Raw genomic sequence first — 24235 nt, forward strand, 5'->3', positions numbered from 1 at the left:
CAGAAACAAAACAGTATGGTAATGGTACATGAAAAATAATATGGGTCCAGAAATAGAACCAAATACATGTGGAATTTATAATAAAGGCAAAATTCAAATCTATGCAGAAAACAGGGCTTAATCAGAGAAATGATACTGAGATATTTGGGTAAACCAGTCAAGTTGCGGTAGGCGGGAGGATCTTCCTCACATCTTATACCTCAATAATAAATTCCTAACATATCAAAAAGGTAAATGTAAAATGTGAAATCATTAGAGTGCTAGACGCAACTTGGTGTGGGAAGAGTTACTTAGTAATTGTGTATAAGAGACAGCTTTAAGTATGATAAAATCTAAAAGTCACTAGATTTTGCTTAATAATTACATAAACATAAAAGATTAATAAACATAAAATTAATAACCATAAAAATTGACAAGAAAAAATTTCTGTATAAACATAAATGCCCATGGGCTTCTGTTTTTCTTTCTTTTTTTTTTTTGAGACGGAGTCTTGCTCTGTCATCCAGGCTGGAGTGCAGTGTGGCACGATCTCAGCTCACTGCAACCTCCGCCTCTCGGGCTCCAACAATTCTCCTGCCTCAGGCTCCCGAGTAGCTGGGATTACAGGTGCCTGCCACCACGCCCAGCTAATTTTTGTATTTTTAGTAGAGAGAGGGTTTCACCATGTCGGTCAGCTGGTCTGGAACTCCTGACCTCGTGATCTGCCTGCCTTGGCCTCCCAAAGTTCTGGGCTTACGGGCGTAAGCCACCACACCTGGCTGGCATTTGTTTTTGAAAAGACGAGTAGGAAAAAAGGTTTGCAACTCATAACTGGTCAAAGAGTTTGTGATGGTTAATACTGAATATCAACTTGATTGGATACAAAGTATTGTTCCCGGGTGTATCTGTGAGGATGTTACCCAAGGAGATTAACATTTGAGTCAGTGGACTGGGAGAGGCAGACCCACCCTCAATCTGGGTGGACACCATCTAATAAGCTGCCAGAGCGGCTAGAAAAAAGCAGGCAGGAGAAGATGGAAGACCAGACTTGCTGAATCTTCCAGACTTCATCTTTCTCCTGTGGTGGATGCTTCCCGGCCTTGAACATCAGACACCAAGTTCTTCAGCTTTTGGACTCTTCAACTTATACCAGTGGTTTGCCAAGGGCTCTCCGGCCTGTGGAGACTGAGGACTTTACAACAAACCATTGGAAAGTCCCTACTTTCGAGGTTCTGGAACTCGGACTGATCCACCACTGGCTTCCTTGCTCCTCAACTTGCAGATGGCCTATCGTGGGACTTTACCTTGTGATCGTGTGAGTCAATCCTCCTTAATAAACTCCATCTCATATATTCGTATATCCTATTAGTTCTGTCCCTCTAGAGAACCCTGACTAATACAGGGCTATTTTTCCTAAGACAATCCAAGAGAAAATGAGAAAAGGAAATACCAATTGCTCTTAAACATATGAAAAGATGCTCAAGTCAGTCAATAAACACATTAAAACTATACTGAGGAATAAAAACAAACAAAAAAGCTCACACTGGGGAAAAACTTGTCAAGATGGAGTAGCAAGGACCAAATTTACTCCCTCATCTTAAACAATTAGAAAATTGGGGGGGATGCTGGTGGGGGGTGGGCAGGTAATGTATGGAACAATGGTTTTCAAACATTAGACAATAGGCAGTGCAAGACTATGATCCTTAAGAGAAAAGAAAGAAAAAGGTGAGCCGCAGACCTACACCTACTGCTTAGAGGCACTTTCCAGACTGCAACAAAAGGGAGGCGGAACCCAAAGAGAGCCCTGTGGCCTCAGTGAGTTGAGAAAACAGAGCCAGAACTCAGGGATGTTAAGGTAGCTAGAATTTGAAGGACTGAAAGGGAGCTCCGGAGACATGCAAACAGAACCCCCAAGTCTTTGGCTGAGTGGAATTTTGGCTTTCATAAGTGGAAACACCCAAGGCTAGGGTAAAAACAATCACAAAGGAATGGGCAAAAGAATTACCAAGAATGACACACCCCTGGGAACAGTTCATGTTCCCAACAGTGAGAATGGCGAAACCTCAAAATATATGGGAATCACATAGAATCTTCTGAAGAGCACTGCATTACCAGTGCAGATAAATTCACTCAAGACTAAAGGTTGCTCTGAACCCAAACTAATATAGCTTAAAGATAAGCCCTGAGTCCAAGTAACTTATCTGCACTGCAGAACAAAACCCAACCCTAAGGAATACAACTTAATCCACAATCAATAACATAAAGTGCAGAAATTCTGGCGTACAATCAATGTTTTCTAGGCATGTAAAAACAAACAAAAAACAAAAACAGAAAAATATCACCCACAACCAGCAGAAAAATTAACAGACATAGACCCAAAAGTGATGGAGATAATGAGACTAACAAACCTATTTTCTGTATGTTCAAGAAGAGCAAGGACAGAAATGAAAGCATAATGACGGAAATAGAAGATATAAAATACAACTGTATCAAACTTGTAGATTAAAAAATAAGGCCAGGCGCAGTGGCTCACGCCTGGAATCCCAGCACTTTGGGAGGCCAAAGCGGGCAGATCACAAGGCCAGGAGATCAAGAACATCTTGGCCAATGTGGTGAAACCCCGTCTCTATTAAAAAAAATACAAAAATTAGTCGGGTGTGGTAGCATGCCCCTATAGTTTCAGCTACTCAGGAGCCTGAGGCAGAAAATCGCTTGAACCCAGGAGACAGAGGTTGCAGTGAGCCAAGATCGCACCACTGCACTCCAGCCTGGGCAATAAGAGTGAAACTCCGTCTCAAAAATAAATAAATAAATAAATAAATAAAATACCGGCAGTGAAGAATACACCAGATAATTAACAGTAGAATGACACTAGAAAAAACAGATCAATGAATTTAATGACAGAGCAATAAAAATTATCGAAAATAAAACACAGAGACTAGAAAAGTAAACAGAACCTCAGTGAGCTGTGGGATAACAACAAAGCGGTCTTGCGTTATACTGGAATACCAAAAAAGGGAGGAGGAGAGACAAAACAAATATCTAAAGAATTAGTGGCTGAAATTTTTCCAAATTCGTTAAAAACTAAAATTGCAGATCCAAAACACTCAAACCCCAAATCTCAAAAAAAAAAAAAAAAAAAAAAAAAAAAAGCCATACTGAGGCACATGATAACTAAACAGCTGAAAACCAGTGATTAGGAGAAAATCATCAAAGTAATCAGAAGAAACTGATTCATTATATACAAAGGAACAGATACAAATAACAGCAGACTTTTTGTAAAAAAATTATGCAAGCCAGAACAAAATGGAGAGACATTTAAAGTACTAAATGAAGCCAGGCACAGTGCCTCACACCTGTAATTTCAGCAATTTGCGAGGCCAAGGTGAGTGGCACTTGATGTCAGGAGCTCAAGACCAGCCTGGCCAACATGGCGAAACCCCGTCTCTACTAAAAATACAAAGATTAGCTGGGCGTGGTGGAGGGTGCCTGTAATCCCAGCTACTCAGGAGGTTGAGGCAGGATAAATCACTTGAAGCTGGGAGGCAAAAGTTGCAGTAAGCCGAGATCACACCATTGCATTCCAGCCTGGGTAACAGAGACTCCCCATCTCAAAAATAAATAAATTTATTTCAAATAAAGTACTAAATGAAAAAGTAATATGCAAAGAAACAACATTGAAAATCTAGAATTCTTAACACAGAGAAAATACTCTTCAAAACTGAGGAAAAATAAACTCTTCAAGCTGGCATGGTGGCAGACACATACCCACAGTCCCAGCTACTTGGGAGGCCAAGACAGCCTAGAAAACACAGCAATACCCAGTCTCTTAAAAAATAAAAATAAAAAGGCTTTTCAAACAAAAGCTGGGACAATTCATTGCCATCATACCTGGTGATAAGAAATATTAAAGGAAGTTTTTCAAGCAGCCTTATGAAAAGCCCACATGGTTAGAACAACAACCATGTGAGTAACCCATCTTAGAAGTCGATCCTCCAGTCCCAACCAAGCCTTTGGAAGATTACAGTCCTAACTTAGATTTTTTATTACAACCTCATGAGAGATGCTATACCAGAACCACCCAGCTAAGCCACTTTCAAATTCCTGGCCCATAGAAACTATGAGATAATTAATGCTTGTTGTCTTAAGCTGCTAGGTTTAGAGTGATTTGTTACACAACGATAGATAACTCCAAACAATACTATCAACCAACTAGACCTAATTGACAATAACACTATGCCCTATAAAAGCTGGACACGCATTCTACTACTTATAAAATATGTCTCAATAAATGTAACTTAAAAATTTAGGCAGGCATGGTGCTGCACACCTGTGGTCCAAGCTACTTGAGGGGCTGAGGTTGGGGGATCACTTTAGCCCAGGAGGGTCAAGGCTGCAGTGAGCCATGATAGTGCCACTGCACTCCAGCCTGGGAAAGTGAAATCTTGTCTCAAATTTTAAAAAGTAAATAAATAAAAATAAATTAAATTTGGCCAGGCACAGTGGCTTACATCATAATTCCAGCACTTCGGGAGGCCAAGGCAGGTGGATCACTTGGGGTCAGAAGTTTGAGATCAGCCTGGCCAACATGGTGAAACCCCATCTCTACTAAAACTAAAAATAAAAAAATATTAGCCAAACGTGGTGGTGGGCACTTGTAATCCCAGCTGCTCGGGAGGCTGAGGCAGGAGGAACACTTGAACCTGGGAGGCAGAGGTTGTAGTGAGCTGAAATCGCGCCATTGCACTCCAACCTGGGCAACAAGAGTGAAACTATGTCTCAAAATAAATAAATAAATAAATTTAAGATAACTGACATTACATAAAGTAAGACCTCAGAACACAATGGGGCCGGGTGCAGTGACTCACACCTGGAATCCCAGCACTTTGTGAGGCTGAGGCAGGCGAATCATCTGAAGGGTCAGCAGTTTGAGACCAGCCTGGCCAATGTGGCAAAGCCCTGTCTCTACTAAAAATACAAAAATTAGCTGGGCATGGTGACACGTGCCTGTAAGTCCCAGCTACTCAGGAAGATGAGGCACAAGAATCACTTGAACCCAGGAGGCAGAGATTACAGCGAGCCTAGAGTACGCCACTGCACTCTAGCCTGTACGACAGAACGAGACTCCGTCTAAAAAGAAAAAAAAACTCACAATAAAATTATACTGGAAATCATTCACAAGATAGCTTTAAAAATTCCCCAAATTTAGAAAATAAATAATAACACACAGGCCAAAAAAGGAATAAAACTAGACTGAAACACCTTTTTTTCTACCTATCATAGTTGCAAAGATCAAAAGTTTGATGACATACTTTGCTGGCCAGGTTGTAAAGTAATAGATACTCTCATACTGATGGAGCATATTATATATGAGAACAATTTGGCAAAAATTTATCAAAAGTATAAATTTACATCCATTTGACCCAATAATTAAATGGTGATTTAGAGCAGGATCTCTTAATTTTTCATCCTTTTCACCATACCCATGAAGACATTTTCTCAAACCAAAGTCCAAGAAAGAATCTGCATATTATTTCCAGATGAGTCAACCTGGAGGAAGATGTAGTCTAGCCAAAGTAACAAAAATTCTGTAATTCCCATAATTTTCAATGGTTTCAAGAAACAATTAAAATATCAAAATCAGCACTGATTCAAAAACTCCAGGCTGCATGTTCCTAAAACATTAAATGACAATGTTTTAATGAAAACGAGAAATCATCTTGGTTTAAGAATCTATTATATATAGTATTTTAATACCAGCATTAAGGATGAACCTTTTTAACCTCTTCCTAATCTCAACATATAATCCCTTAAATACTCTCTATTGCTTTTTTTAGTCTTAAAAAAACAACAACCAGGAAACTTCTTTACCCTGAGATTTTACAACTATATTAGCTTGAATTAATTTCAGATTGGAAATAAGGTAATACAAAATACTTATCAATACTTTATGTTGTATTTCATAAGGTGGATAGTGGTACCTGAATGTCCATTGTACTGAAATTCTTTAAACTGTACATATACATTTTACAAACTCTCTCCTGTGTATGTAAGTTTACAACATAAAAAAAAACTTAAGATTTATCAATATAGAAACTCTTAATCTAAGTTAAAACTCCCACTCAATATTATTCTAAATAAATCCTAGTAAGGCATCATTTCCCACTTTCTCAATGACAAAAAAAGGGTTAACTCTAACTACCAGTGTTAAAGTTCCAGTTTACAAAAACCTAAACCTCTTTCTTTTAGAGTACCTAATTACAGGATGGGAAATTGAGTCTGTAATGAGAAATATAATTTCCAAAACCATGGTAATGCATTAACAGTTTCAGAGACAAAGAAGAACATCTACCTTACAGGTTTTCTTCCTACTGTCATTAAAAAACTATTTGCCAATATATATTTCTGACTAGAATTCTTTATATTATTAAGTATAATACATAGATAACACTCATAAACTTTTTTTTTAATACTTTAAGTTCTGGGATACATGTGCAGAATGTGAAGGTTTTTTACATAGGTATACATGTGCCATGGTGGCTTGCTGCAGCCATCAATCCATCATCTAGGTTTTAAGCCCTGCATGCATTAGGTATTTGTCCTAATGCTCTAGCTCCCCTTGGCCCCCATCCCCTGACAGGCCCCAGCGTGTGACGTTCCCCTCCCTGTGTCCATGTGTTCTCACTGTTCAACTCCCATTTATGAGTGAGAACATGCGGTGTTTGGTTTGCCCAAAGAAGTCCCAAGACTAGAATTTTTAAACAGCTTTCTCTTCTTCTCTCCCTCATTCACTTCCACACACATATGCACATATAAACAACAAACACAAATGCATGCAGATTTAAAAAACAAACAAACAAACAAAAAACTAAGTCCCTTTATAAAGAAAAAAAAGGGCCAGGCGTGATGGTTCACACCTATAATCCCAGCACTTTGGGAGGCTGAGGTGGATGGATCACCTGAGGTCAGGAGATTGAGACTGGCCTGGCCAACATGGTGAAACTCCATCTCTACTAAAAATACAAAAATTGCCAGGTGTGGTGACGTGTGCTTGCAGTTCCAGTGACTCGGGAGGCTGAGGCAGGAGAATCGCTTGAACCTGGGAGGCAGAGGCTGCAGTGAGCCGAGATTGTGCCACGGCACTCTAGCCTGAGCGACAGAGTGAGACTCTGCCTCAAAAAAAAAATAAAAAAGAAGAAGAAGAGAAAGAAGAAAAAGAGGAAGAGCAAAAAGAAGGAGGAAAATAAAAAGTATTTACATTATAAGAAATAACCTATACATCTTTGTAATTGCCTGACAAAAAGACCCTGCTCATAGCTTATCATAACCTGGTAAAAGATAAACCAGTCATTACTAGACGAAACTGAAAGTTCTAAATAATTGTCTGCCTCCTGCCCAGCTCTTCTCCATGAACCCTATTCACCTGTTCCCATCCTGGGTTCCGTATTGCAGCTAAGAACAGCACCATTTTCTCAAGCATTCATAAGTAACTACTCCCTCTCACCTTTCAAACTGGAATTCAAATAGTTACATGTTAGTTATATTTAGGCTATCATATGGTGTGTAAAGTCAAAACACAGCTATTTAAAAATTTACATTCATTCATTGTTTTGGTTCGAATGAGATCTCAATTATTTAATTTAGTCATTATTCATACATACGTTTGCTAATTTTATTTGGTTGAGAAAAAAACATAAATTTCTATATCCATAAAAACCTATGGCTCTCTTAGAGGACTCTGTTTGGCTTTTTTTTCTTTTTTTTTTTTAGATGAAGTCTCACTCTGACACAGGCTGGAGTGAAGTGGTGCAATCTCAGTTCACTGCAACCCCCAACCCCTGGGTTCAAGTGATTCTCCTGCCTCTCAGCCTCCTGAATAGCTGGGATTACAGGCACCTGCCACCACGCCCAGCTAATTTTTTTTTTCCGCATTTTTAGTAGAGATGGGGTTTCATCATGTTGGTCGACCTGGTCTCAAACCCCTGATCTCAAGTTATCTGCCTGCCTCGGCCTCCCAAAGTGCTGGGATTACAGGCGTGAGCCACCACGCCCGGCCTCAATTTGTTCCTAAAGAGCCAGATAGTATTTTCTACTTTGAGGGCCATGCAGTCTGGTGTAATTACTCAATTCTGTTTTTGTAGAGTGAAAGCCACCATAGGCAATAAGTAAATAAATTAGTGTGGTACATTCCAATAACATTTTATTTACCAAAACAAGCTGCCAACCCCTGGGGAATAGTTTGCCAACCTCACGTTCCAAAAGGATCCAAAAGGATATAGAGCCATAGAAAAGAAAACACAAAAGCCTACCTAATCTCATTTATCAAATTAATCCATTATTCCATTCATCTATTAATCAAATGAGATCAGTGCTCTTAAATTGTGAAGAAAGTGTATAAAACAGAAATCTGAGTCACTGTTCCAAAGGTCTTAAGGTATATCTCAACTATAAAATGAAGAGCTGGTAGTAAATGACCTCCAAATTATGCTCTAGCATTAAAATTCTATGTGCCCTTCTACAAATCGGCAGTCTAAATGCCGAGAGAGATTAAACCACATTGTCTTCCGATCATAAACAATTACCATGGAGGACAAAGTTGCAGGCATATGAAAACATCTCAAAAGATGTGTTCATGTAAATGGTTCAGCAGTAAGCAAAAGAGGGGTTCACATTTCAAACCAATATTTATTCAGTGCACACTCCAATTCAGAAGACCTGGGCCCCAGCTCTGTCACTTAACTTTTTTTTTTTTTTTTTGAGACGGAGCCTCACTCTGTCACCAGGCTGGAGTGCAATGGTGCGACCTCAGTTCACTGCAATCTCAGCTGCCCTGGTTCAAGTGATTCTCCTGCCTCAGCCTCCTGAGTCACTGGAACTACACGTGTGTGCCACCACACACAGCTAATTTTTGTATTTTTAGTAGAGACAGGGCTTCACCATGTTGGCCAGGATGGTCTTGATCTCTTGACCTTGTGATCCGCTCGCCTCAGCCTCCCAAAGTTCTGGGATTACAGGCGTGAGCTACCATGCCCAGCCAACTTCCTACTCATTGAGTAAAATTCTCTATTATTTTAACTTCTCCAAAAAGTGAAGACAAGAATATCTACCCCAAACACTGTTGGGTAGAAAAGGGGTTTGTAAAAAGTAACACAAAATAGAAAATTAGCATCTGGGTGCAAAGGCTCATGCCTGTAATCCCAATGTTTTGGGAGACTGAGGAAGGCGCATCACTTGATTGAGCTCAGAAGTTTGAGACCAACCTGGGCAACATGGTAAAACCCCGTGTATACAAAAAATACAAAAATTAGCCGGACGTGGTGGCACACACCTGTGGTCCTAGCTACTCAGGAGGCTGAGCTGGGATAATCACTTGAGCTTAGGAGGTCAAGGCTGCAGTGAGCCAAGATTGTGCCACTGCACTGTAGCCTGTGCAACAGAACAAGACCCTGTCTCAAAAAAAAAAAAAAGAGGAAAAGAAAATGAGCAAGGTGGCAGATATTAATAAAACCGTATCAATAATTAAAACAAGTGTGAATAGTGTAAGCATACCTACTGAAAGACAAGGATTGTCAAACTGGGTTTTTTAAAGCAAAATCCAAATTTAAGTTAAAAGTAGAAGAATAGAAATGTAACCAAGTACTCACATTTTTCTAAGAAAAAGAAAATATTTTTTATGTTTTTCTCTTCTTTTCTCCATGTTCCCTTGTTATCCATTTCCTACTTAGCCCTTTAAAATTCAATTATAACTTTTTACTTCCCCTTCACCTAACACTCCTTACAGGGCAAGTTCATCTAATTATGTGCTTAAAAGATCCAGAGCAGGACAGATGCAGTGGCCCATGCCTGTAATCCCACCACTTTGGGAGGAGGAGATGGGAGGATCTCTTGAATCAAGGAGTTGAAGACCAGCCTGGGCAATAAAGTAAGACTTCGTCTCTACAGAAACATTTTAAAATTGGCCAAGCATTGTGGCATGTGCCTCTAGTCCCAGCTACTTGGGAGGCTGAAGTGGGAGGACTGCTTGAGCCCAGAAGGGAGAGGTTGCAATAAGCCAATATCATGGCGCTGCACTCCAGCCTGAGTGAAAGAGCAAGACCCTGTCTCAAAAAAAACAAAAAAAGGCCGGGCGCGGTGGCTCACACCTGTAATCCCAGCACTTTCGGAAGCTGAGGCGGGTGGATCACGAGGTCAGGAGATTGAGACCATCCTGGCTAACACAGTGAAATCCCGTCTCTACTAAAAACAAAAAATTAGCCGGACGTGGTGGCAGGTGCCTGCAGTCCCAGCTACTCGGGAGGCTGAGGCAGGAGAATAGCATGAACCTGGAAGGCAGAACTTGCAATGAGCCCTGATTGCACCACTGCACTCCAGCCTGAGTGACAGAGCAAGACTCGTCTCCAAAAAAAAAAAGGCTTTAGAACAGAACTCTCACCCACCAGGAGACCGCCTCAAGAGAAAACAGCTGACTTACAACTCAAAGGGTGTCCACTATGAAACTCTCTCCTACTGGAAGGCTGCCTCAAGAGACAACAGTCCAGCTACAACCCAAAGTATGCCCACTACAAAACTCTCCCCTACCTGGAGGGTTTTCAGACACTTTTACAACTTAATCTTGTCCACAAAGGTGTCAGCACTCATCAGCTCCTTCTCCCAGTAGATAAGGCACCAAGCTAGCATGCAGATCCCCACCTGCTTCCTTCCTCTCCTGCATGCCACTTACATTAGGCCCCCCCTTTTTTTTTTTGAGACGGAGTCTCGCTCTGCCACCCAGGCTGGAGTGCTGTGGCCGGATCTCAGCTCACTGCAAGCCCCGCCTCCCGGGTTCACGCCATTCTCCTGCCTCAGCCTCCGGAGTAGCTGGGACTACAGGCGCCCGCCACGTCGCCCGGCTAATTTTTTGTATTTTTTAGTAGAGACAGGGTTTCACCGTGTTAGCCAGGATGGTCTCGATCTCCTGACCTCGTGATCCGCCCATCTCGGCCTCCCAAAGTGCTGGGATTACAGGCTTGAGCCACCGTGCCCGGCCTAGGCCCCCTTTTAAAAGTGCTCACTTTCTGCTCCAAAAGCAAAGCAGCATCCTTAAAGCAGGAAGCTTTCTTCCCCTAAGCTACCCTTGGAATAAAAAGTTAATTTATACCAGACCTTGTTCTTGTTAACTGGATTCTGCAAGCAGCAAACAACTGAATCTGCATTTTGATGAGAGAGAGGGATATACCATCCAAATTCTATCTGACTTAACAACATCTGACCAACTGTATTAAAAAAAAAAAAAAAGCTAAAAGTTCCTAATTTAAAAATCAGGCCAGGCACTGTGGCTCATGCCTGTAATCCCAACACTTTGGGAGGTCAAAGTGAGTGGATCACTTGAGGTCAGGAGTTCAGTACCAGCCTGGCCAAAATGGTGAAACCCCATCTCTTCTAAAAATAGAAAAACTAGCCATGTGTGTGTGGAGGAAAAGTTAAATATTAAATTTGAAACTCAATTGAACGTGGACACAAACAATGGTCACCAAGTCCCAGAAGAGGTTGTGTGAGCCCCTTGAGGTGTTCATCCAGCACCATTTCAGAGAAATCTCTATTTCAATCAATTCCTGTATGTTAGTTATTGAAAACCGATGGACAATCACAAAAACAAGTTGACCTTGTGGTGTTCCTTGAGCCCAGTCGTGCAGGGCACTCGTGACTGGGCCTCATGCCAAACAACTCATTACAAAAAAAGCTAGGGTCCCAGACTGCTCGGAAGCTTCATCAGAGACCTCGCCTCGTCTGTGAACAGACAAGTGGCTGACTCTGGAGCCCAGGCTGTTGCTTGCCAGTCTGGTGAGTGTCCATATTCTGCAGCCCAGGCTGTTGGTGACTGCCTGACTCTAGAGCCCAGGCCGACTCTGGAGCCCAGAGTGTTGCTTGCCAGTCTGGTGGTGAACCCTCCATAGTCTAGTGAGTGTAAATATGTATGTATCTTTTCCCTTATCCCCTCCCCATTGCAATTTGCTTATTATATCCATTTGCTTATATTATTTATTATATCTGCATTGCCATTTACATTAGATAAAGGTTGTTTACCCTTAAAGGGAGTGTGTGTATGTGTCTTTTCTTCTTCCCTTGCACATTTCCCACACAGAACAGTGTGGTAGTGGGCACCTGTAATCCCAGCTACACGGGAGGCTGAGGCAGGAAAATCGCTTGAACCCAGGAGGCAGAGGGTGAGCTGAGATCATGCCACTGCACTCCAGCCTGGGCAACAGAATGAGAGTCTTTGTCTCAAAAAAAAAAAAAAAAAAAAAAATTAAAAAACTTGACATTACATGTTTTCAAGATCTACTCATATATGTAACAGGTGTGGGGTCCTTCCCCAAAAGGAGATAGTCCTCTCCCAAAAATAGAGCAGAAAGCAATAGACTTTCTGGGAGCACATATATGAAAGAAAGTTCACTTTGGTAACTGCCCTAAGTGAACTTAAATATAAAAAAGTAAATATAGGCCGGGCGCAGTGGCTCACGCCTGTAATCCCAACACTTTGGGAGGCCAAGGTGGGCGGATCACAAGGTCAGGAGATCGAGTCCCTCCTGGCTAACCCAGTGAAACCCCGTCTCTACTAAAAATACAAAAAACTAGCTGGGCGAGGTGGCAGGCACCTGTAGTCCCAGCTACTGGGGAGGCTGAGGCAGGAGAATGGCGTGAACCCGGGAGGCACAGCTTGCAGTAAGCTGAGATCTGGCCACTACACTCCAGTCTGGGTGACAGGGCGAGACTCCGTCTCAAAAAAAAAAAAAAAAAGTAAATATAACTGTAATGTAGAAGTTAATATTGTACTGTAAATACATGCATAATTTAAAAAGTTAAACATCTCATTTAAGTAATTTGTTCTCTGCAAGAGCAGACAGGCAATATCACTTTTTCTTCTCTGTTATAATCAAAGCACTAGTTAACCCTAAAGGCAAAAAAAAAAACTATAATACTTTTATACTTACTTCAAAAATACTCTTTATTAACATAAGTAAATTAAATAAAATCTGTATCTAAAACAAAAATAACAAGGTCATTGTGTTAACCCCTTCATCTAAAGCAAACAAAAAACCAGATAAAATAAATGAACCAATGGTTTTCAAGATATTGGACATCAGGCAATGAAGGACAATAATCTGTGATAAATGGGAAGCAGGTGACGTGGCGACAGGTGTCACAGCTTACTTCCTTGACTCCTTCCAGGCCGCAGTAAAGGAAGGAGAATCAAAATGGGGCCAAACTCCGTGAACTTGGGAAGACAGAAATAAGCATCTAGGAAAACCAATGCTGCTTATAGTTTACAGGACAGAGTACAAAAAAGTAAAGAATTTCACACAGAAATAATCCCAGAAATCTACACATAGTGTTCCTGAGTATTCGACTATTTGCCAGAGTACTAATTAGCACATAAATGTGTGGACACTACCAAAGGCCAGGGATAAAAACATTTGAAAGGACGGGAAAACAGTACATGCTCACATATAAAGCTGAGAATGATGTCTGTTCCCATCAGCCAAACTGATGGAAAACTTGTAATTCAGGAGGCATTCAAAAGGTGACACAGGAGTATCTTTCCTCAGCGGTGGAGAATAATGAGCACCAGATTAGCACTTCTTCAGACTTAACAAATCACAAAAGCAACACCTAAAAGGATCAAACTGTTTCCACAAAAATTGTACACCAAAGCAAAGTTTAAAAAATATTTATGGGCCAGGCACGATGGCTCATGCCTGTAATCCCAGCACTTTGGGAGGCAGAGATGGGCAGATCACGAGGCCAGGAGATCGAGACCATCCTGGCTAACATGATGAAACCCCGTCTCTACTAAAAATACAAAAAACTAGCTGGGCGAGGTGGCAGGCACCTGTAGTCCCAGCTACTGGGGAGGCTGAGGCAGGAGAATGGCGTGAACCCGGGAGGCACAGCTTGCAGTAAGCTGAGATCTGGCCACTACACTCCAGTCTGGGTGACAGGGCGAGACTCCGTCTCAAAAAAAAAAAAAAAAAGTAAATATAACTGTAATGTAGAAGTTAATATTGTACTGTAAATACATGCATAATTTAAAAAGTTAAACATCTCATTTAAGTAATTTGTTCTCTGCAAGAGCAGACAGGCAATATCACTTTTTCTTCTCTGTTATAATCAAAGCACTAGTTAACCCTAAAGGCAAAAAAAAAAACTATAATACTTTTATACTTACTTCAAAAATACTCTTTATTAACATAAGTAAATTAAATAAAATCTGTATCTAAAACAAAAATAACAAGGTCATTGTGTTAACCCCTTCATCTAAAGCAAACAAAAAACCAGATAAAATAAATGAACCAATGGTTTTCAAGATATTGGACATCAGGCAATGAAGGACAATAATCTGTGATAAATGGGAAGCAGGTGACGTGGCGACAGGTGTCACAGCTTACTTCCTTGACTCCTTCCAGGCCGCAGTAAAGGAAGGAGAATCAAAATGGGGCCAAACTCCGTGAACTTGGGAAGACAGAAATAAGCATCTAGGAAAACCAATGCTGCTTATAGTTTACAGGACAGAGTACAAAAAAGTAAAGAATTTCACACAGAAATAATCCCAGAAATCTACACATAGTGTTCCTGAGTATTCGACTATTTGCCAGAGTACTAATTAGCACATAAATGTGTGGACACTACCAAAGGCCAGGGATAAAAACATTTGAAAGGACGGGAAAACAGTACATGCTCACATATAAAGCTGAGAATGATGTCTGTTCCCATCAGCCAAACTGATGGAAAACTTGTAATTCAGGAGGCATTCAAAAGGTGACACAGGAGTATCTTTCCTCAGCGGTGGAGAATAATGAGCACCAGATTAGCACTTCTTCAGACTTAACAAATCACAAAAGCAACACCTAAAAGGATCAAACTGTTTCCACAAAAATTGTACACCAAAGCAAAGTTTAAAAAATATTTATGGGCCAGGCACGATGGCTCATGCCTGTAATCCCAGCACTTTGGGAGGCAGAGATGGGCAGATCACGAGGCCAGGAGATCGAGACCATCCTGGCTAACATGATGAAACCCCGTCTCTACTAAAAAATACAAAAAACTAGCTGGGCGAGGTGGCGGGCGCCTGTAGTCCCAGCTACTCGGGAGGCTGAGGCAGGAGAATGGGGTAAACCCAGGAGGCGGTGCTTGCAGTGAGCTGAGATCCTGCCACTGCACTGCAGCCTGGGCGACAGAGCGAGACTCTGTCTCAAAAAAAAAAAAAAATTCATGGGCCAGGCACGGTGGCTCATGTCTGTAATACCAGCACTTTGGGAGGTCGAGGTGGGCGGATCACAAAGTCAAGAGATCAAGATCATCCTGGCCAACATGGTGAAGTCCCGTCTCTACCAAAAATACAAAAATTAGCTGGGCATGGTAGCGCATGCCTGTAGTCTCAGCTACCTGGGAGGCTGAGGCAGGAGAATCGCCTGAACCTGGGAGGTGGAGGTTGCAGTGAGCCGAGATGGCAACACTGCACTCCAGTGTGGCAACAGAGTGAGACTCCATCAAAAATAAATAAATGAATGAATTAATGAATGAATGAATAAAAATATTCATAAAAAGACAAAATTTCAAGCACCCAACAAGGTAGAACTCACAATATGAGGCATCCAGTATCTGGAACACAATGAAGCTGGAAAATACAATCTGTAATGAATAGGATAATCAATAAATTGAAACTAACCCAGGCCGGGTGCAATGGTTCACGCCTGTAATCCCAGCACTTTAGGAAGCTGAGAAGGGCAGATCACCTGAGGTCAGTAGTTCGGGACCAGCCTGACCAATATAGTGAAACCTCGTCTCTACTAAAAATACAAAAATTAGCTGGGCTGTGGTGGCACACGCCTGTAATCTCAGCTACTCAGGAGGCTGAGGCAGGAGAATCACTTGAACCCAGGAGGCAAAGGTTGCAATGAGCCAAGATCGTGCCACTGCACTCCAGCACGGGCAACAGAGGGAGACCCTGTCTCCAAAAAGAGAAAGTAACCCAGAACTAACACGTTAGAATTACTAGACAAGAACATTAAAAAGTTTTTATAACAGCATTCCATAGTTCAAAAGTTTAGTAGAGGCCGGGCACAGTGGCTCACACTTGTAATCCCAGCACTTTGGGAGTCCAAGGCAGGCGAATCACTTGAGGCCAGGAGCTCAAGACCAGCCTGGCCAACGAAGTGAAACCCCGTCGCTACTAAAAATCAAAATAGGCCGGGTACGGTGGCTCACGCCTGTAATCCCAGCATTCTGGGAGGCCGAGGTGGGCAGATCACGAGGTCAGGAGACCGAGACCATCCTGGCTAACACAGTGAAACCCTGTCTCTACTAAAACTTCAAAAACTTAGCTGAGCACGGTGGCGGGCGCCTGTAGTCCCAGCTACTCGGGAGGCTGAGGCAGGAGAATGGCGTGAACCCGGGAGGCAGAGCTTGCAGTGAGCCGAGATCACACCACTGCACTCCCGCCTGGGCGACACGGCGAGATTCCGTCTCAAAAAAAATCAAATCAAATCAAATCAAATCAAAATAAAATAAAATAAAACTTAGCCGGGCATGGTGGCAGGTGCCTATAATCCCAGCTACACAGAGGCTGATGCAGGATAATCACTTGAACCCGGGAGGCAGAGGTTGCAATGAGCCAAGATGGTGCCACTGCACTCCAGCCTGGGAAATGGAGCAACGCTCCATCTCAAAAAAAAAAAAAAAAGTTAAGTAGAGATATGGAAGATATAAAAAGAGACCCAAATTGAAATTCTAGGGATTAAAATTGCAATGTCTGAAATAAAAAAATACACTGGATAGGAATAACAGCAGAATAGATACGGCAGAAAAAAGATTAGAGGGCCCAAAGATTTGGCAATATAAACAAAAATAAAACAGAAAAAAAGACTCCAAAAAATGAAAAAAGCATCAGTGAACTATATTTTAAGCAGGCTACTGTACATGTAATTTGAGTCCACAAAAGCGGGGTAGGGTAGAAAAATACATAAAGAAATCACGTACTTTGCAGACGCCACCAAGTGCCGCTGGGCGCCCATGGTCAACCCCACCTTGTTCTTCAACATTACTGTCAACGGCTTGCCCTTGGGCCCCATCTTCTTTGAGCTGTTTGCAGATGAGGTTCCAAAGACAGCAGAAAACTTTTGTGCTCTGAGCACTGGAGAGAAAGGACTTGGTTACAAGGGTTCCAGCTTTCACAGAATTATTCCAGGGTTTATGTGTCAGGGTGGTGACTACACATGCCATAATGGCGCTGGCAGCAATTCAATCTACAGGGAGAAATTTGATGACGAGAACTTCATCCTGAAGCATACAGGTCCTGGCATCTTGTCCATGGCAAATGCTAGACCCAACACGAACGGTTCCCGGTTCTTCATCTGCACTGCCAAGACTGAATGGTTGGATGGCAAGTATGTGGTCTTTGGCAAGATGAAAGAAGGCATGAATATTGTGGAGGCCATGGAGCACTTTGGGTCCAGGAATGGCAAGACCAGCAAGAAGATCACCATTGCTGACTGTGGACAACTCTAAAAAGTTTGACTTGTGTTTTATCTTAACCATTGGACCATTCCTTCTGCAGCTCAGGAGAGCACCCTCCACCCCATCTGCTTGCAGTATCCTAGAATCTTTGTGCTCTCGCTGCGGTTCCCTTTGGGTTCCGTGTTTTCCTTATTCCCTTCCACGCCTAGCTGAACTGCAGAGTTATACTTATGATTATGAAAAAAAAAAAACTAAATAACAAAAAAAGAGAAAGAAATCATGCTCAAATTTGGTGAAAATTATAAACTCACAAGTCTTAAGAAGCTCAACAAACCCAAAAAAGATTTTAAAAAATTACATTGAGGCATATCATAACCAAATTGCTCAGAACAAGGATAAAGAAAAACTCTGAAAAGCAGTCACAGAAAAAGGCATGGTAAGTATAGAGGAGCAAAGATAAAGATGAGACTAGATTTCTCCTTGAAAACAATGCAAGCAAGAAGACACTGGAGCATCTTTACTCAAAGAGAAGCCTGGGCAATATAATGAGACCCCCCATCTCTATAAAAAACAAAAATTTTAAAAAATTAACCAGGCATGGTGGAACACACCTGTAATCTTAATTATTAAAAACCTGAAGGCAGGCCGGGCGCGGTGGCTCAAGCCTGTAATCCCAGCACTTTGGGAGGCTGAGACGGGCGGATCACGAGGTCAGGAGATCAAGACCATCCTGGCGAACACGGTGAAACCCCGTCTCTACTAAAAAAATACAAAAAACTAGCCGGGCGAGGTGGCGGGCGCCTGTAGTCCCAGCTACTCGGGAGGCTGAGGCAGGAGAATGGCGTAAACCCGGGAGGCGGAGCTTGCAGTGAGCTGAGATCCGGCCACTGCACTCCAGCCTGGGTGACAGAGCGAGACTCCGTCTCAAAAAAAAAAAAAAAAAAAAAAAAAAAAACCTGAAGGCCAGGCGCGGTAGCTCACGCCTGTAATCCCAGCACTTTGGGAGAACGAGGTGGGCAGATCCCCTGAGGTCAGGAGTTCGAGACCAGCCTCAACATGGAGAAACCCCATCTCTACTAAAAATACAAAATTAGCCGGGCATGGTGGTGCATGCCTGTAATCCCAGCTACTCGGGAGGCTGAGGCAGGAGAATTGCTTGAACCTGGGAGGCGGAGGTTGCGGTGAGCCGAGATCACACCATTGCACTCCAGCCTAGGCAACAAGAGCGAAACTCTGTCTCAAAAAAAAAAAAAAAAAAAAAAAAAACCTGAGAGGCAGAGGCAGGTGGAACCTTTGAGCCAGGTGTGTGAGGTTACAGTGAGCTATGACTGTGCCACTGGACCCTAGCCTTGGAGACAGAGCGAGACCCTGTCTCTTAAAAAATAAATAGTAAATAAAATTTAAAAAAAAAATTAAGTACTAAAAGAAAAATGTCCACCTAGAATCCTATATCCAAAGAAATTATCTTTCAAAAACACAGGCAAAAAAGGGCAAAATAATGACATTTTCAGACATATAAAAAAAGGAAGAATACATCACTAGCAAACCCACACTGTAAAAAAGTAAAGGCCTTCAAGCAGAAAGAAATACTAGAAAAAATAGAAACTTACATAAAGAAACAAAGAGCACTGGAAATCGTAAGTAGATGGGTAAGATTTTTTAGTTATTATTTAAATCTCTTTTTTTTTTTTTTTTGAGACAGAGTCTCGCTCTGTCGCCCAGGCTGGACTGCAGTGGCCGGATCTCAGCTCACTGCAAGCTCCGCCTCCCGGGTTTACGCCATTCTCCTGCCTCAGCCTCCCGAGTAGCTGGGACTACAGGCGCCCGCCACCACGCCCGGCTAGTTTTTTGTATTTTTTAGTAGAGACGGGGTTTCACTGTGTTAGCCAGGATGGTCTTGATCTCCTGACCTCGTGATCCGCCCGTCTCGGCCTCCCAAAGTGCTGGGATTACAGGCTTGAGCCACATTGACGACTGTGTAAATAAAAATAACATTATATTCAGGGGTTTATTAAATATATAAAAGTAAAATGTTTGACAACAATAGGATAACGGCTTAGAGGGAAATTTAAAAAGGAGCAAACTATTATAAGGTTTCTGTACTATACATAAAGTAGTATAAGTAGACTGTGATAATAATATAAACCATAAAGAGATCAGTAAAATAACAAAAGTTACAGTTCATAAGCCAACAAAGAAGAGTAAATGGAAACATTTTTTAAAAGTCTGAAAAAGGCATAAAAGAGAGAAAAAGCTAACAAAGAACAGATGGGATAAACAGGAAACAATGGACTTAAATTTAATAATATCAATAACTGTTTTAAATGTAAATGGTCTAAGTACCATTGCTGGAGATTTGAAGGCTGGATTTTTAAAAAGCAAGGCCAAACAAGATCAACTGCCAGCACACACATGCACACACACACACACACACAAGAAGAGTTTTCAAGAAAAGACACCAACAGTTTAAAAGAAAAAAAATTTTGGCCAGGCATGATAGCTCACGTCTATAATCTCAGCACTTTGAAAGGCCAAGGGGCCAGTGGATTGCATGAGTTCAGGAGTTTGAAACCAGCCTGGACAACTTGGCAAAACCCTGTCTCTATAAAAAAAAAAAAAAATACAAAAAATTTGTCGGGTGTGGTGGCACACACCTATAGTCTCAGTTACTGAGGAGGCTGAAGTGGGAGAATCACCTGAGCCCAGGAGGTCAAGACTGCAGTGAGCCAAGATTGTGCCACTGCACTCCAGCCTCAGTGACAGGGTGAGATGCTGTCTCCAAGAAAAAACCCTTTAAGATTTTTTGGGTTTTTTTGAGACAGAGTCTTGCTCTGTCACCCAGGCTAGAGTGCAGTGGTGCAATCTCGGCTCACTGCAACTTCCGCCTGCCGGGTTCAAGCGATTCTCCTGTCTCAGCCTCCCGAGCAGCTGGGATTACAGGCACATGCCACCACGTTCGACTAATTTTTGTCTTTTTAGTAGAGACAAGGTTTCACCATGTTGATCAGGCTGGTCTCGATCTCCTGACCTCGTGATCCGCCCACCTCGGCCTCCCAAAGTGCTGGGATTACAAGTGTGAACCACAGCACCCGGTCCCTAAAAAAAAAGAGTTTTAAAAATACACGCCATGTTGACAATAATCAAAAGAAATATGGGTGATGACATTAATATCAGACAAAATAGACTAAAGAATAAGGAATATTGCCAGAGATAAAGAGGACATTATATAATGATAAAAAAGTTAACTCATCACAAAGACATAACAATCCTAAGTGTATACCTAACAAGAGAACTCCAAAATGCAAGCAGCAAAAACTGACAACTGCAAGGAAAAAGACAAATCCACAATTATATTTGGAGACTTCAACACCATTCTCAGTAATGAAGAGAACGAGCAGACAGAAAATCAGTAAGAACATAGAAGACCTGAACAACAATATCAACCAACTTGCCAAATTGACATTTATAAAACACTACACCCCGCAACAGAATAATAAGCGCTTTTTTCTAGTGCACACAGAACATTCCAAGACAGACCACATTCTGAGCTACGAAAGAAACCTTAACTATTTTAAATAAACTGAGGTCGTGTAAGTGTGCTCTCTCACCATAATGGAATTAAATTAGAAATTACTGGCTGCGCACCATGGCTCACACTCGTACTCCCACCATTCTCGGAGGCTGAGGCAGGTGGATCATTTGAGTCCAGCAGTTCAAGACTAGCCTGTGCAACAAGGCAAAATCCTGTCTCTACTAAAAATACAAAAATTATCTGGGCATGGTGGTGTGCCTGTAGTCCCAGAAACTTGGGAGGCTGAGGCACAAGAATCACTTGAACCTGGGAGATGGAGGCTGGAGGCTGCAGTGAGCTGAGATGGTGCACAACTGCATTCCAGCCTAGGTGACAGAGCAAGACCCCATCTCAAAAAAAGAAGGAGGAGAAGGAGAAGGAGAAGGAGAAGGAGAAGAAAATTACTAATATAGTCATAATCTTAAAAAAAAAAAAAAAACCTCAAAAAAAATTTTTTTTTTTGAAATGGGGTCTCACTATGTCACCCAGACTGGAATGCAGTGGTGCCATCCTGGCTCACTGCAGCCTCTACATCCCAGACTCAAGAAACCCTCCTGCCTCAGCTTTCTGAGTAGCTGGGACTACAGGCACATGCCACCATGCCTGGCTAATTTTTCTACTTTTTATAAAGATGGGGTCTTACCATGTAGGCCAGGCTGGTCTCGAACTCCTGAGCTCAAGTGATTCGCCACCCTCACCCTCCCAGAGCGCTGGGATTATAGGCAGAAGCCACCACTCCCAGCCTTAAAAAGCTCAAAACTTCTAAATGACCCACTGGCTAAAGAGGAGATCACAGAAAATAGAAGATATTCTGAACTACATAAAAATGAAAATATATCAAAAATGTGGGATGCCTATACACTGTGCTTAGAGGGAAATTTATTGCATTATATCCCATTAGAAAAGAAGACTACAAATCTAAGCTGCCACCTTAAGAAACCATAAAAAGACTAGAAAATTAAATTCAAAACAAAGGAAGATAATAATGAAGAGCAGATATCAATGAAATTGAAAACAACAACAACAAAAAATCAGTAAAACCAAAAGCTGATTCCTTGAAAAAGTAAAAAAAGTGATAAATGAAAAAGCCGGCCAGGCGCAATGGCTCACACCTGTAATACCAGCATTTTGGGAGGCCAAGGTGGCAGATCACCTGAGGTCAGGAGTTAGAGACCAGCCTGGACAACATGGTGAAATGCCATCTCTACCAAAAAATACAAAAAAATTAGTTAGACACAGTGGTGCACACCTGTAGTCCCAGCTACTGGGGAGGCTGAGGAGGAAGAATCGCTTGAACCCAGGAGGCTGCAGTAAGCCACGATTGCAGCGCTGCACTCCATACTGGCCGACAGAGTAAGACCCTGTCTCAAAAAATAAATAAATAAATAAATAAATAGGAAAGGATATCACTACATACTTTACAGACATTGAGAAAATAAGGACAAATAGTACAAATTTCTCCTTATTTGTACCCATAAATTCAACAACTTAGATGAAATGGACAAACTTCATGAAAGATTCAAACTGTCAAAGCTCACATAAAGAAAAAAAAGTAATATCCTCAATAAAAAGAAAATTTGAAAAAAAAAAGAAAGAAAAAAAAGTACTGAATAAATGACACAGGTCACTAAAGAAATTGAATATAGGGCCGGGTGTGGTGGCTCACGCCTGTAATCCCAGCACTTTAGGAGGCTGAGGCGAGTGGATCATCTGAGTTCGAGACCAGCCTGGCCAACGTGGTGAAACCCTGTCTCTACTAAAAATACAAAAATTAGCCAGGCGTGGTGGCAGGCGCCTGTAATCCCCGCTACTCAGGAAGCTGAGGCAGGAGAATCAATTGAACCCGGGAGGCTGAGGCTGCAGCGAGCCAAGGTCGCGCCACTGCACCCCAGCCTGGGCAAAAAGAGCAAAGCTCAGTCTCAAAAAAAAAAAAAGAAAAAAGAAAAGAAATTGAGTATGTGAAAACCTTATTCAACAAATATTACAATTAAGTTAAAAAGCTTCCAACAACAAATATTCCAAACCTAGATTGTTTCACCCACAAACTCTATCAAGATATTTAAAGGAGGAATAATGTCATATTCTATACAAACTCTTACAAAATAAAGAGGAGGGTGCCCTTCCCGACTCATTTATGAAGCCAGCTTTACCCCGATACCAAAATCAGACAGATATATTGCAAAAGAAGAAAAGTATAGTACAATATCCCTCTTGACTATAGATACAAAAATCCTCATGTCAAAATACAAGCAACTTAAATCCAGCAATCTATAAAAAGGATAATATATCATGACAATGTGGATTTTATCCCAGAAATGCAAGACTGGTCCAATATTCAATAATAATTCCATGTGTAATACTACACAGATGGAGTTACGGTTTGAATATGTGACCTCTCCAAAACTTATGTTCATAATTGAATCCCCACTGTGGGGGTATTAAGAGGCAGGGCCTTTGGGGAACTGATTAAGTCATTAGGGCTCTGCCCTCTCAGATGGATTAGTGACTTATAAAAGGGCTGGAGAGAACTACCTCAAGCCCTTTTTGCTTATCCACTCTTCTACCATATGAGGACACAAGATCTGCCCCTTTTGCCCTTTTCATCCCTTCCACCATGTGAGGATGCAGCAGAAGGCCCTCACCAGACCCCAAATATGAGTGCTTTGATCTTGAACTTCCCAGCCTTCAAACTGTAAGAAATAATTTCTGTTCTTTATTACTCAGTCTCAGGTATTTTGTTATAATAGCACAGATGAACTAAGCTAGAAATTGATATGGAGAAGTGATGTTGTTGCTATAACAAATACCTGAAAATATGGAAGTGGCTTTGGAACTGGGTGATAGGTAGAGGCTGGAGTAGTTTTGAAGTGAATGCTAGGAAAAGCTTAGATTGCCACAAAAGAAGCATTAAAGATAGTTCCAGTGAGGGCCCAAAGGAAGAATGAAATTTTGGTAGAAATATGAATAAAGGCCATTCTGATGATCTCTTATGCAGAAATGAGGAATATCATATCAAAAACTGGAGGAAAGACCATTCTTTTTACAAAATGGCAAAAAAAAATTGGTTGAATTTGAATTATATCCATGTCCTACTACTTTGTGAAAGGCAAAATTTAAGAGCTATAAACTAGGATATTTAGCAGAAAAAAATCTCTAAGCAAAGTGTTCAGGATATTGCATGGCTCCTCTTGG

General features: G+C 41.6%; 2 protein-coding genes and 1 long non-coding RNA gene across 10 annotated transcripts in view; 1 reads left to right on the forward strand and 2 right to left on the reverse strand.

Moving 5' to 3' along the window:
- The window catches only part of UBR3 (ubiquitin protein ligase E3 component n-recognin 3), a 279870-nt gene that overhangs the window by 240336 nt on the left and 15299 nt on the right, over positions 1 to 24235 (reverse strand). The gene's annotated exons all lie outside the window — the stretch shown is intronic.
- On the reverse strand, positions 709 to 18274 carry LOC117094883. Its single transcript, XR_004441714.1, has 3 exons — positions 18251 to 18274; positions 14182 to 14184; positions 709 to 1323 (listed from the first exon to the last, which is right to left on the reverse strand). It is a non-coding gene; the product is annotated as an uncharacterized LOC117094883 (long non-coding RNA).
- Positions 16891 to 17732, forward strand: LOC117094882 (peptidyl-prolyl cis-trans isomerase A-like). Its single transcript, XM_033231181.1, has one exon. It carries the CDS (start codon positions 17029 to 17031, stop codon positions 17521 to 17523), a length of 495 nt encoding a protein of 164 aa, XP_033087072.1. The 5' UTR covers positions 16891 to 17028; the 3' UTR covers positions 17524 to 17732.

The sequence above is a fragment of the Trachypithecus francoisi genome, unplaced genomic scaffold, assembly GCF_009764315.1.
Source record: "Trachypithecus francoisi isolate TF-2019V2 unplaced genomic scaffold, Tfra_2.0 Lachesis_group13, whole genome shotgun sequence".
In the NCBI taxonomy this organism is placed as follows: Eukaryota; Metazoa; Chordata; class Mammalia; order Primates; family Cercopithecidae; genus Trachypithecus; species Trachypithecus francoisi.

Bases quoted from the DNA above. Each gene is read 5' to 3' on its own strand.
- LOC117094882 (XM_033231181.1), top strand. From the start codon at position 17,029: ATGGTCAACCCCACCTTGTTCTTCAACATTACTGTCAACGGCTTGCCC.